The 14683-nt window shown below is 38.3% G+C and overlaps 1 protein-coding gene and 1 pseudogene across 1 annotated transcript; both read left to right on the top strand.

Annotated features, from left to right (window-relative positions):
* Positions 1 to 7963: 7963 nt before the first annotated feature.
* Positions 7964 to 9483, top strand: LOC106322666 (protein TIFY 11B-like). The gene is made up of 4 exons (XM_013760762.1): positions 7964 to 8222; positions 8477 to 8600; positions 8743 to 9081; positions 9211 to 9483. The coding sequence occupies exons 1-4, from the start codon at positions 8069 to 8071 to the stop codon at positions 9410 to 9412; spliced, it is 819 nt and encodes a 272-aa protein (XP_013616216.1). The 5' UTR covers positions 7964 to 8068; the 3' UTR covers positions 9413 to 9483.
* A 606-nt stretch (positions 9484 to 10089) lies between these two features.
* LOC106323689 overlaps positions 10090 to 14683 on the top strand; it is a 16734-nt pseudogene continuing 12140 nt past the window's right edge.

The raw sequence follows: 14683 nt of genomic DNA, 5'->3' as shown, positions 1-14683 counted from the left end.
GTTTTACAATAGGTCATATAAGGCATTATTGTTAGCAAGAGCTGATCCTGAATCTAAGACCAACATTATCTGCACTTCTTAGCGAAATTGCTTAGTAATAATCACCCAAAATTTAAATCAAAATTATGGAAAAACAAAAAAGTCGTCGGTTAATTAAGAACTTTTCGAACATGTCCTTAAAGGGCACGTGGCGTAAGGCAACAGGTTTACCGAATGGGGTAGGGGAAAGTAAAGTTTACGGTATCGACTTCATTCTCATCGTCTCCCTATTCTCTCTCTTTCGTCGGCGATTTCAAACAGACGGTCATCTGGTCGTTCAATCCACACCGATCTCTCCTGTCATCGAACCCTTCTCCGCCGAATCCAATCGAAACCGGGTATGTGTTCCTCCTCTGTCCTCCGTTTTGAGATTTATAGGAATTATTTGTCGAAAATAAGTCCTCCGTATCTGGGTTTGATTGGAAATTTATATTGTGACGATTTGATTGCATGCTTCTTGTTTGTGATTGTTCACCGATCTGTTTTTGATTCTATGTTTGGTGTTTGAGTAAATCTAATTGAAAATTAGGGTAGATTTAGGGATTTCAGAGATGAAGCCATTTTTAGATTCCTTTTCTTGATGAGTACAATTGATCTTCGATGGATTTCAGTGTTTGAGTAAATGTAAGGGTCTTCTCTTTGCACCGTGTCTCTGTTTTTTGATTTTTCCTCTGCAAATCCATTCAAAGGTTTATTCTTTTCCTTAGCTTTTTCATTTTTTGAGGAATGTTGTATCAAGAATTGTGTATTTTCTGTAAATTAATTACAAAGGGTGTATCTTTATGTAGTTTTACGGGTTTCATTAGCTTGCTTTCTCGTTGATTTCAATTGCCACCATATTGGTTTATGATTTTGGTGTTTTGGTTATCTTTGTAGATTTGAGAATTCATGTTTAGAAGTTCAGTGTTTATAGGGTTTATCATTTTTGGTAACTCAGTATTCGTTTTGTAACTTGGGGATTTATGGTGTGTTCTCATAGCATTATTTTTCAAATGATTGGTAGAATACAAGATTTGTTAGAAAACGACGTATGCGTGGTGATTCACTCATTCGAGTTTTATGGTGTGTTCTCATACCATATGTAACCTTTTTGCGAAAAAGTATATTGTTTAGTACGTTTATTCTTGTAGTTGGTTTCGAACGAAATCGTTTTTAACTTAATTGAAGGTTAGTGACCTAAATTGACAAGTCTGAATGAAGAGATGTTTATGGTTAGTTCTTTGTCATTGGAGTCTAGTTTGTTTGAAACCAAATCCTCTTATAATTTAATTACTTGATAGCTTTTTGGTTGTGCAATGTGTAATAACTCTTGATTAGACGTTGGTAGTTTATGGTTATGTCTTTATTATTCTTACTTATTGCTTCTTCAAGTTTCACCTATTAAACCCCAACCATCCCTCATTGTATCATATATCTCCGGTTTATCTACGGTTTCTCTTCTATACTCCTCTCTCTGTTCTAATCAATACGGATTCAAAGAATCCATATAGTCAGTCTCGTAGTTATGTAGGCCTTCTTAACAGTCAGAACTTTCCTTATGAAAGTTATCCTTCTACTTTAAACTTTGGAGCCTCAGATTTCCCTCCTTTCAGTTCACAACAAACCGACGCTCCAGATGTACGTGAAGACACACCAGTGGCTTGTAGGGAGAGAAGGAAATAGACTCCAGCTGATGACGAGGTCCTAATAAGTGTGTGGCTAAACACATCTAAGGATGCTGTTGTTGGAAATGAACAAAAGTCAGGGACCCTCTGGAAACGAGTAGGAGAATATTATGCAGCAAGTCCTCATGCTAGAGAGGGTGGTGAAAAGAGAGAGCATCTCCATTGTAAGCAGAGGTGGCACAAAATTAATGACTTCACCATCAAATTATGTGGTGCATATGCGGCAGCAGAGAGACAAATCAGTTTTGGTCAGAATGATAATGATGTTCTCAAGGTGTCTCATGACATCTTCTACTCTGATCACAACACGAAATTTAATCTTGAACATGCGTGGTGTGTATTGAGGTATGAGCAGAAATGACTTAGCCTTAACACTCCTAAAATTAGTGGGAGTTCAAAGCGAAAAGCTGGAGAGACATGTTCACAAACTTCAAGCACCACTATTGGTGATCATGAGATCCGTCCTGAAGGTATCAAGGCTGCTAAAGCTAAAAGGAATAATACTCAAGGGAAGTCTCTTGCTGAGTATACGAGCATTTGGAAAATGAAGAAGGAGGATCTCATGATGAAGGAGAAACTGTCAAAGCTTGCCATACTAAACACACTCCTAGCCAAGAAAGAACCACTAAGTGAGGCTGAAGAAGTTGTCAAGAATAAGCTACTCGCCCATTATTTCTGAGAATTAGAGCTTGTCTATGTTTCTATGTTTCTATGTTAGAACTATGTCTTAAAATTTATGTGTTTAGTACTTTGTATTATCTTAAACGTGATGAATTCCCTTCCTGTTTGCTTTTAAAATGTCTATCTTTATTAATGAATAACTTATAATGTCTATCTATGTATTTATGCTTTCTACTTTATAAATGAATGTTGCTATTTTATTAAAAAATTGTCTATCTTCCTAGATCATTAGATGTCTATCTAATATGATTAGTTTTTTTCAGGTTTAGTTAAAATGTGCCGTCGATATAGCTACAGCCAGCCTTAAGATCCAGAGGAGTATGGTGGGGGAGATAGCTGACAGTGGATACAACTCAACGGAAGAGCTTATTCGTCGGGACCAAGCTGAGTTAAGCATCAATTATGGTGCACCGGCTCAGTACCCTCCGCAACCCGAGGTTGAGTTTGGATTCCCGCAGACATGCTACTGTGGTGGTGAACCTCTACTAGCAACGTCGTACACAAAAAACGATCCAGGAAGAAGATACTACACATGTGAGCAGGTTGATGATGGAGAATTCCATGTTTGGAAGTTGTGGGATGTCGCGGTGATGGAGGAGATGAAGGCCAGGGATAAACACATACTTCAACTGGCTGAAAAGGTAGATAATCTCACCTTTTTGAGTGACTTTGAGACTGAGCAGAAGTTGGTTAGGTTAGAGAAGCTTGTGTGTGACTTAGCAAAGAAGAGATCAAGTTTTATCAATGGGTTTGAAGTATTTGTTGGTGTAATGATCATTGTTTTAGTTTTCATAGGTTTGGTGATCATCTTTATGTGAATCCAGATGCTATAGTAATGTGTAATCTGATTTGTACTGATCAGTTTGTTGGTGTAATGATCATCGTTATTGATCAGTTTTTCGAACAAGCCTTTTGTAATGAATCGGATTTGTACTGATTTTTGTTGAACTCTTTGTAATGATTCGTAATGACTTATGAATTTATTTATAAATGAACTCTTATCGTATTATGGCTATAATTATAAATGATCTCTTTGTAAACTACACATTCATGAAAACATGATTCACGATCATGATCTACAAAAATGTATGACAATTGGATTGCACTTGCCTCCAAAAATATGTCAGAAGATGTCTTCACTGTGTGCTCGTGAGCATGTGTGCTCGTGACCAATGAAAACAAAATATAGTGTCACAAGATGTCCTCACGAGTAATGAAAACAAAATATAGTGTTACAAGCTAGTATCACAAGATACACTTCTTTTAGCCTATAAGTATAAGACATCGTAAAACATTTTTAGACATCTTCTCCTCACTTTCATCATATCTTCTCTTTTTAAAAAAAAATTCTAATGGCATCTTCTTCCCATTATCATTACCTCAAAGATGATGATGATGAATTTGATTCCATATTTGATGATTATTTTGAAAACCCTGATCTTATTCCAGAACCAAAAGAGCGAAAAAAATGTATTTTTATCGAGAGAAACCGGGAAGAAGGCCACCAGAAGCTCTGGAATGATTACTTTAGCGATACTCCAACATACACTCCCAAGTTATTCCGGCGACGGTTTCGAATGAACAAATCATTGTTCCTGCGTATTGTGCATCGTCTCTCCACAGAAGTACCGTATTTTCAACCAACAGAAGATGCAACCGGACGGTCTAGTCTATCACCCCTACAAAAAATGTACTGCATCAATTCAACAATTGGCATATGGTGGTGGAGCTGATACAGTTGACGAATATGTCCGACTTTCTGAAACAACAGCTCGAAAATGTTTGCACAATTTTACCGAAGACGTCCCACACCGGAGGATCTGGAAAGACTACTCCATATCGGAGAAGAACGTGGGTTTCCAGGGATGATTGGAAGCATCGACTGTATGCATTGGGAGTGGAAGAATTGCCCGACCGCTTGGAAAGAAATGTATTCACGAGGAACTGGAAAACCAACAATTATGTTGGAGGCGGTAGCTTCATATGACCTCTGGATATGGCACGCGTTTTTTGGAGCTCCAGGTACTATGAACGATCTTAATATTGTTGATCGATCACCTGTTTTTGATGACATTATTAACGAAAATGCGTCACAAGTAAACTTCTATGTCAACGGAACGGAGTGCCATTTGGGTTATTATCTCACGGATGGTATTTATCCGAAATGGACCCAAGAAGCTATTCGAAAAGATGTTGAACGTGCCTTTAGAATTCTTCAAGCTAGATTTGCCGTTGTCAAAAATCCATCTAAGTTATGGGATAAAGACAAAATAGCAAATATAATGAGAGCATGTATCATACTCCATAATATGATTGTCGAAGATGAACGATCATCATTCACTCAGTATGACGTTTTTGAATTTCAACAAGGAGAAGATGTGGATGATACATTTTCCGTCGATATGCCTACAAATCTCGGCAGTACAATTGATCGTCGAGCGAGCGTTCGGAATAGACAAGCCCATCAACAATTAAAAAATGATTTGATTGAAAATATATAAGCTAAATTTGGACGTCTTCCAAATAACATATAATTTGTAAGTTTCTATGAATTGAATAAAATATGTGTTTGCTTAATTTTTTTTTTTATTTTTTTGTTGCAACTTTGTAATCTTATTATGTTTTCAATTTTAATGTTATATGTTTTATTTAAAACTTATCTTTTATATATCATTACTCATTAAAATAAAAAAAATTAATTTACTAAGAGACAACAAAAATCCTACTAATAATCTACACTTTTGGGATTGTCTCTTAAGCTTTGTCTCTTAACATAAAAACATAATAAAATAAGCTAAGGAGTCACTCTTCCTTAAGATCGAGTAAATTTATTTGTGTGTTTTACTCTCATAACAGTAACTAGAGGAAATAGGTGGAAATGTTTTTCTACCTGATTGGAAAATTTTCAGAGTAAACGAGAGTAACAAATTTTTCACTCTTATTATTTACTCTGGAAGTGACATACAGTCGCAACCAAAATCTAAAGATAGTCCCAGTTAAAAAAAAAACATTTATTCTGGAATAGTTGAAGCTTAAAAAAAAATTAAAATTAAAAGGGGAAAACGCAAATCAAGCACCGATCATGGGTGTACCTTTAAGATTTTGACACGTGGTTGCATCCAGTCGCAGAGCAAATCTTTCACGTGCCCTAAAACTCTGTCGGGGATAAGATTCGTCGATATACAGAATCCAAGTTCGAATGGTAATAGCAAATGGGCTCCACCATTGCATTTCTAAACAGCCATCAGCCGACGCGGACTATGGCTTGTGTAACACCCTTGGTTATGCCCTTTAATAACGAAAATGCCACCATCAAACGAATTATTTCTCGCACAAGGACCAATATCGTAAATAGTGGTTACTTTCGGGACCCGACGGCCGACGATTTGATGAGGACAATTGACAATTCGTTAACGCCTTCCACTAACGTCGCCGTCAACCTTTTTTCTTGTTTTTTTTTCAAATTTTCTTTCCTTTTTTCTTTTTGTTTTTCAAATTTTCTTTTCTGTTTACATTTCGCTGCAGCCGTAAGGAAAACGTGCCGGAAGTTGTAAACGTTGGTTTGGTTTTGAATTAGACGAATTTATTTATGATTCATTTAATAATTCGTACGTGACAAAACAAATTCTTTTATTAAACTTATACTGATCGCCCATCAATACCTAAGAAATTAGAATATTTTAGCTAATCTTTTTTTTTTTTTTTTTTTTTTGGAAATAACTTTTAATTTTTGACAGAAATACAGAGACACAATAAAGAAATTAGAAAAACCAAAATCTACGGCAGCAAAAAAAAACAAAATGAACAAACACTACGACCACAACCAATACAATCACCTTAGAACGAGAGGCCACATAAATCTCTATACCACGACTAAAGAGTAGAAAACTCCAACCACATCAGTCCAACCACAACGAAAACACGTCGCAGCTTTGCAGGGAAAGTACGAAGCTTCAACCACAATAAGATTCACCGTAGCCTCGCTGGAAAAGTACGAATTGGTACAACCACATCAGTCCCGCCACAACGACAAACGCCACAGCTTTGCTGGAAAAGTACGAAGCCACAACCACATCAGACCCGCCACAACAAAAATCATCGCAGCCTCGCCGGAAAAGTACGATGCTACAACCACATCAGTCCCGCCACAATGAAGAAACACCACAGCTTTGCTGGAAAAGTACGGAGATACACTACTACCACCAATCGAAGAGAAGAGCCTTCCAACATCTCAAACCAAAGAAGTCCATTAGCTGTATCGAGCTCTTTATTTGGAAAGGAGATAGCCAAAGCGACTGCCACACCCACCGGACCTGCAGAAAAAGAAGACATAGACAATACCAAACACCGGTAGAATGTAGACCTCCACCACCGAAAATTTGACAGTCTCTAACACGTCGCCACAGAAGCAAGAAAACTCCGAGAGACCAAATCGAAGCCCTCCACAACCAGTAAAAGGATCTTCTCCGAGCAAGAAGGAGTCGGGACAAACGATTGAAATGGAAACTCTAGGCAGTTCCTTAAAACAAGGCTCAATGCCATAGCCACTGTTAGAAAAGCTAGATACCATATACACCAGTAGCCTACCGCAAAGACACCACCGAGACTTCAACACTCAAGCCCTGAAAAACGCTTAACCACCACCGGAATGAAGCCTGCGGAACCTACGGCTAGCTAGTCCTCTAAGCTCACCAGAAAAAGCCCACCACCACCATAACTGAGGATAAAAGCACTGACCTGAGGAAGCAAATCTCCCAGCCGAGAAAGAGAGAGAGACCACTACTTGGAGACCGAGAGAAGGCGAAGCGGACAGAGGAAGAAGAAAACCCTAGAGCAGTCCTCAAGCCCAAAGAAACTTAGATCCTCCACCGCTGCCACAGATCCGGCACAGATCTGAACCTTTGCGGCAGTCAAACTCTCTCGGATAACCCTTCCCATCTGCAAGCAAATCGATGTCACCACCTCTCCATTTACAACACAAGCGACCGGAGCCGAGACCGATGGAAGAGCCGCCGGTCTCAGAGATAGATCTGAAATTTGCTTTAACCAGAGAGAGAGAGTCTTTCTCAAAATTATCGTCACCTTATAATTGCTAATCTTTTTTGTTGTCATCAGCTAATCTTAACCATCAGAGTAAAGATAAATTGATAATAAGATAGTTAACCATTATTATAATTATTTAGAATTCATTATTATTACTGTATTACAGTGGATATATGTAACCTGTGTTTTCTTTTTTTTTTGGCTAAAACTCAGAAATACTAATTATAGGTACAAAAATTTATATAAAATTTTAAAATATTAAAAAGTGGTATAATAAATTATGAGTATAAAGTTTTATTTTTATGTTTTAGACGGCTAAATAGATACCACCTAGTCTAACTTAACCCCATCATAAATCATCTCTGGTAAATTGAATTAGTCTACTAACAATTGTGCATGCATGATAGGTGGAAATAGCCTCGTGACAAATCTTATTTATAGCGCACAGATCACTGTCACTCCATCAAAAATAATAAACAAATTATTAAAAACACGTTATTTGTTTGACTTAATATTATATTCGCGAAAGCTTAAAGCCACAGAAACATATTGGCATAAATAACTCATTTATCCGCTTGTAAGTTGTACTCTTCGATTTTAACGTGTTGAAACCATTCGAGTTGTTGCAATCTCATCACAGTATGTCGAACGGAAAAGCACCGGAGAAGTCTAGTTTTTCCCTGAGATGTAGTTTGTTCAGCCGCTACTTGAAGGAGAAGGGTAGTTTTGGGAATATTGATATAGGGTTGGCTCGGAAACTCGATCTTGAACTCGCCGGAAAATCCGATCTCAGTGGTATGTCTTTCTCTCCTCCTCTGACGGCCGCCGCCGACAAAGGCCCAGTTTTGTTTTTGTTTCTTTATTCAGTTGCGTAATAGATTTTGGCTTACAAAAGAGGGAAAAGTATATTAAATATTCGTTTTTTTTGTTTAAATGTAAAATCAGAAAATTTTAACATATTTTAGTTTGAAGATGAACATAGAAATTTTAATTAATCTAATTTTTTCAATCTTCATTTTAAGTAAATTTGGTGTTTTTTTTGGTTATAGGACAACAAAATGAGATAAAGAAGGCAGACATTTCAGAAACCAGACCCTTCGATTTGTCTCAGAAGGTTTCAGTAGGTGAAGCCTCTACTTCTTCCGGAGGCAATCCCAGATTTGTGGATCTAAGGTACATATATGGGCATGATGTTGTGGTATTAAATAAAAGTCTTGGCTTTATACATTTTGTCGGAAATAAACTAGAGAAGGGTCAAAAGTGTGTATGTATAGATGTGTGGATTTTGAACAATGTACTAATGGTTTGGTTTTAGCGAACCAGCAAGTGTAGTACCGGAACCTGGAAATTCCCAGTTAACCATATTCTTCCGCGGAAAAGTTATGGTTTACGACGAGTTTCCTGAAGACAAAGCAAAGGAGATAATGGAAGCAGCGAGAGAAGCAGCACATCATGTTTCTACTGATTCAAAGAACACTCAGAATCTAGACATGAACGTCAACAACAAAAGCAACGTTGTGATTCCTGATCTGAACGAGCCAAGTACTTCCGGGACCAACAACGATGATCATCAAACAGGACAGCAACATCAAGTCGTGGAACGCATTGCAAGAAGAGCCTCTCTTCATCGTTTCTTTGCTAAACGAAAAGACAGGTAAATTAAACTTGAAGCATAAAACCAACTTAACTATGATTCTATACAAATAATATATGTTTTTGATGCTTCCATATAGTACAAGAACGAAATAACTTACAAGTTTTTGGGTGTGTTTGAATTTTTCAGGGCTGTGGCTAGAGCTCCGTATCAAGTGAATCAAAGTGGTGGTCATCTTCCTCCCAAGCCACAAAAGGTTGGTCCATCGGTAGAGCCAGGACAACCCTCGCAACAGCCTGAGACTCCCTCAAAACCAAAGAGACATAACGATGTGTCGATGGAAGTGGACGGAGAAGGAAGGTGTTCAGAAGATCTCGAACTCAAGCTTTAGTACATATAAAAGGTCATGTTTGGAGTTTAACTTATTTAGGATTCGAAGCCGCATAATAAATGTTTAGATTCTTTGAGGTTGTATTACGTAGTCATACTTTTCTATATATATATATATATATATATATATATATACATACATACATACATACATACTCGTTTCTAAATATATATGTTTAGTTTGAATTGTCATTTATATTCTTATGCGACGGAAGATAGTGGAATCTATTCCAAAAACATTATAGAACCCTTGAAGTCTCGTCTCCAGCTGCTGAAGTGACGGTACAACTTATTGGAATATAGATAGAACACTTGTTGTATGACTACTGGATGTGCATTTCGAAAGCATAAGCTAATTCTATGTAAATCCGTGTGCAAGGCTGGTCCTCAGATTTTAAAGGCAAATAATATTTAGTAAGAACTTTGAAAAAAATTTAAACAATTTGGCAGTTATGTCTTTTATATATATATTCCCTTAAAATTGGGAGTCCAGAACCAATGTTTTACTTTGCTACCAGGACCGACTCTACCATGTGAGCTGAGCAATTTGCTTTCTTTCTTGCTCTATTGCAAAGAACATACTTGAGAGCTAGTGTCTAACGAATTCAAGCAAAGCTCTTATGTGATAGTACCAGGACAACGATTCTGAGAGATCTCTCGTTCGACAACGGTATGGCGATGGCGGATCCGCCGGATTTACCTCTATCTCCGACGATTAGAGGTGTTTCTACGGAGGAAGCGCAAGTTTCGGATTGGGTTACGATGTCTGGGTTGGGATCTACTGGGATTTCAACTCCGACGAAGGATGTGGATACGAAGGATGTGGATACGAAGAAAAGCGATCAGGAGCAGATTCTTCCGATCAAACCTAAAGGATCGTGGGTAGGCGCAGTTCAAGGTCGAAAGGTTCTGAAGAAGTATGACGTTGAGATCGAAATGAAGGATGAGGTTGGATCGATAACGAAGGATGTAGCTCTTCTTTGGGATGATTTTTCTGATTGGCAAATTTCTGGATGAGGCTCCACACATAGCTAAGGTACACGCGATTGTGAACAAGCTTTGGAACTTGAATGATAAAGCTCAGAGGGTAGAAGTCTTTGAGGTGAACTCTACGACGATGAAGTTCAGAATCTTGAATCAGGCGGATAAAAACAGAATTCTAAGAAGAGGGATGTGGAATCTAGCTGGAATTCTGGTGGTCATGACGAAATGGTCGCCGGTAGTAGAGAAGAATAAGCCTCCAACACAATCGATACCAATGTGGGTTCATGTCAAACGAGTTCCTTTGACAATGTTCTCGTGGCAAGGGTTAAGCTACCTAACAAGTCCATTGGGAGTTCCACGGAGATTGCACCCGGAAACAGCTCAATGCTTAAACTTGGAGGAGGCGAAGGTGTTCGTTAATGTGGATTTGACGAAGGATCTACTTAAGCAGCTGAACTTCAATATCCAAGGAGAGGTGGTCTTGGTGGAATACAACTACCCGAGGCTACCAAAGAAATGTGTGAAATGTGAGAAGTGGGGTCACAATGGGAAAATCTGTCCTATGGGAAAAGAAGAGATACAAGAAAATCAGAATGAAGTGGAAGATGGAGAAATACGAGTGGGGGAAGAGGATGTAGATAAGGAAGCTTTGTGTACGGGGGATAAGGTTCAGGAGAGTAACACAAATGAAGAACGGGTTTTGGAAACAAATGATAAGGTGGAAAGGACGTTAGAGCAGGGTAAAGAAGAAAAGGGTAGTGAAAACAAGTCATCAGGGAAAGAGAAAACTCCTGAAAAAAAGAAGACAGAACAAACTGAAGAATGGGCTGATGTTTCTCCAGGGAAAGCAAGTCGGCCTCATAGAGATTTGGATTTTGAGCAGGTATCTATACTTACTAGATTCAGATTCTTTGTTTTATCTCCGGATGAGGAAGAAAATCTTGAGGAAAAGAAAGAGGAAGATGAATCTTCTGAGGAAAACGAGGATGAGTTGATTGTTACTCGTCAATGCTTGCCTCGGGATTCCAAGTTAAACCACAGATATCTGAGAGGAGGTCAGAAAGTTCAGGATGCAGGTCCGAGCTATCTGAATAGAAAGAAACCCCGACGTAATTAATATGTCAGGTTTTTTCTGGAACATGAGAGGCTTTAACAAGCAGTCTAAACATATGATTGTGAAGGATTGGATTAGGAGAAGTGATTTTCAGTTTGGTTGCTTAATTGAAACTAGAGTAAAGGAGGGTAGAATGAAAAGGATTTTGGCAAAGGTGGTTCCGGGATGGTCTTATGTGGCGTACTATGAGTATCATAGATTGGGGAGGTTGTGGATAGTATGGAGTTCGAGAGTGAGGGTTACCCCCTGCTTTCAGAGTGCTCAGTTGGTAACTTGTTCAATTCTTATGTAAGGGATTGGAGTGGAATTTTTTTGTTCTTTCGTTTATGGCTTGAATCTGCCTGAGGAGAGAAGAGAACTATGGCAGGATCTTAAGGATCATCAGGACTCTCCTATCATTAGGAAAGCTCTGTGGATTACAATGGGAGACTTCAATGAGATCTTGGATGGTACAGAGCATTCAGTGGATGCTTCTCTCGATTCTCTAGGGATGAGAGAGTTTCAGGAAACTGTGGAGAATTGCTTGTTGGTGGATATGTCTTTTCAGTGTCCCAAATTTACCTGGAGTAACAAGAGGGATAATGGAGTTAGCTGTAAAAAGTTAGATAGAACTCTTATAAATGAAGCTTGGGTGAGATGTTTTCCTCAGTCGTACTGTGTGTTTGAAGCGGGTGGTTGTTCCGACCATCAAAGATGTAGGTTTGTGGTTAAGGAGGAGGAAATGAAGCCACAAAAGCCTTTTAAATTTGTTAATGCTTTGGTTGATTCGCCTGAGTTTCTTCGGCTTGTTGAAAGCGTTTGGTCGGAGACAGAGCCTCTCTTTATCTCTACGTCTGCTTTATTCAGATTATCTAAGAAACTCAAGGCATTAAAACCTCATCTGAGAAATATAAGTAAAGAAAAGTTTGGTGATATTTTTAAGAAGACAAACGAAGCTTACAAGAATCTTTGTATGACTCAAACAACAACATTGGAAGATCCTGGTCAAAGTAATATGGAGGCTGAATTGATAGCTTATGATAGATGGGTGTTCCTATCAAGAATCGAGGAGAAGGTTCTAAGTCAGAGAGCAAAAGTGCATTGGCTAGATGTTGGTGATGGGAATAACAAGAGTTTTCACAGAGCTGCGAAAGTTAGAGAAATCATGAATTCTATCCGAGAGATTAAAAGAGCTGATGGTTCTACTGCAGATACTCAAGAGGAAATTAAGAAGGAAGCCGTTGATCATTTTCAAAGTTTTTTGACGTATATTCCTGATGATTTTGAAGGAGTGGAAATTGAGGAACTGGAGTCTTTATTGGATTATGAATGCTCAGAAGTGGATATGAGTATGTTGATTAGTGCTGTATCTATTGAGGAAGTGAAGAAGGTTCTATTCTCAATGGCTGCAGACAAATCTCCGGGCCCTGACGGTTATACCACGGAGTTCTTCAAGACTACTTGGCATATTACCGGAAAAGATCTAGTTACAGCAGTGCAATCTTTTTTGATAAGGGCTTCCTTCCCAAGGGTATCAACTCCACCATTTTGGCCTTAATTCCAAAGAAGAATGACGCGATCACCATGAAAGACTACCGTCCTATATCTTGCTGTAATGTCATCTATAAAGTAATCTCGAAACTGTTAGCTAATCGGATGAAAAAGCTGCTCCTTGTTTATTTCTCTGAACCAGTCAGCCTTTGTAAAGGATCGCTTACTAATGGAAAATGTCCTTCTAGCTTCTAAACTAGTGAAGAGCTATCACAATGATTCAGTTACAGAAAGGTATGTGGTCAAGATTGATATATCAAAAGCCTTCGACTCGGTGCAGTGGTCTTTTTTATTAACAGTGCTGGCTGCTATGAACTTCCCAGAAAAGTTTATTATCTGGATCAAGAAGTGTATTGAGATGGCGTCTTTCTCCATTCAGATAAACGGAGAGCTTGCAGGATACTTTAACAGTAATAGGGGATTGCGTCAGGGATGCTCTTTGTCTCCCTATCGTTTTGTTATTTGTATGCAGACGCTTTCAAAACTATTGGATAAAGCTGCTCTAGAGAAAAGAATTGGCTTTCATTCGTACTGCAAAGATCTCAGTTTGACCCATTTTTGTTTTGCGGATGATGTATTAGTTTTTTCAGATGGGAGGAAGCAGTCTATTGAGGGTATCTTGGCAGTTTTCAGGCGATTTGCGAGGATGTCTGGACTTAACATTAGTCTTGAGAAGTCAACCTTGTTTCTGGCTGGTGTGAAAGCAGAAGACAGTGTGGCTATCTTGGATCAATTCCCTTTTGAAGCTGGTACCTTACCAGTGAGATGCCTTGGTCTCCCCCTCTTGACCAAGAAAATGACAGTTCAAGATTACAGTAGGCTTATATCTCAAATTAGAGCATGAATTTCTTCTTGGACGGCGAGTGATATTAGGAGTTTTCAAGGCTCCTAAGACAAATGTTGTAGTATAAATGATTGTCGAACCAATTCTAAGGGATTTCAAGCACTGAGAATGCAAGTCCTTACTTAATCTAAGTGCAACCGATGATTTTAAAGGTTTTCTAAACTAACGATTATTACTAATGCAGTTTCAGAATAATAAAAACGGTAAATGAGTTGACTTTCTTAACTAAGGAAATGAGAACTCATGGGCATATGAATTAAACCTTGGGTGATCAAGTTTCGAACTGAGGATGGCAAACGAACAATCAAACTATCAATCTTAAGCTTAGACACGATTCTAAACAAACTCTATGTCTAGATGAATGTTCATTTACTAACACATTTCAAACAACAAATGTCTTCGGTTGAATAATATGGAAGCAATCATTACTAACAGGTCTAAGGCTATCTTAGCACTTCTAACAACAAATGTCTTTGGCAAAATATGCTAAAAGCTTAGAAGAGTTGTTTCATGCATTTCATCGAACACCTTTTGGGTGGAAAATGCCTAAAGATCAACTTTTGAGAAGCTAACTCAGAAGATGCATTGTGATTACTCTACTAGCAAGGTTTTGGAATGATCTACTCTAAAACATCCTAGCTCTAACCTAATCACCCTTAATCTTCCTAACCCATGAATTCAAATGGTGATTACTCACTACTCTTCATGATTCCTCTTAAACCCATTTTGGATTTCAGATTAATCATACAGAGGGATACAACAACGAATTGGAAAACACAGAATTGCAATAACTAGATGAA

The sequence above is a fragment of the Brassica oleracea genome, chromosome C2 (assembly GCF_000695525.1).
Source record: "Brassica oleracea var. oleracea cultivar TO1000 chromosome C2, BOL, whole genome shotgun sequence".
NCBI lineage: Eukaryota > Viridiplantae > Streptophyta > Magnoliopsida > Brassicales > Brassicaceae > Brassica > Brassica oleracea.
Note: the sequence above shows the minus strand (reverse complement) of the source record. Positions and strands in the feature narration are given on the sequence as shown.

Coding starts and splice junctions, on each gene's coding strand:
- LOC106322666 (XM_013760762.1), top strand. CDS start 8,069: ATGTCGAACGGAAAAGCACCGGAGAAGTCTAGTTTTTCCCTGAGATGT. Junction 8,601..8,742: donor CCCAGATTTGTGGATCTAAG/GTACATATATGG, acceptor GTTTGGTTTTAG/CGAACCAGCAAGTGTAGTAC. Junction 9,082..9,210: donor TTTGCTAAACGAAAAGACAG/GTAAATTAAACT, acceptor TGAATTTTTCAG/GGCTGTGGCTAGAGCTCCGT.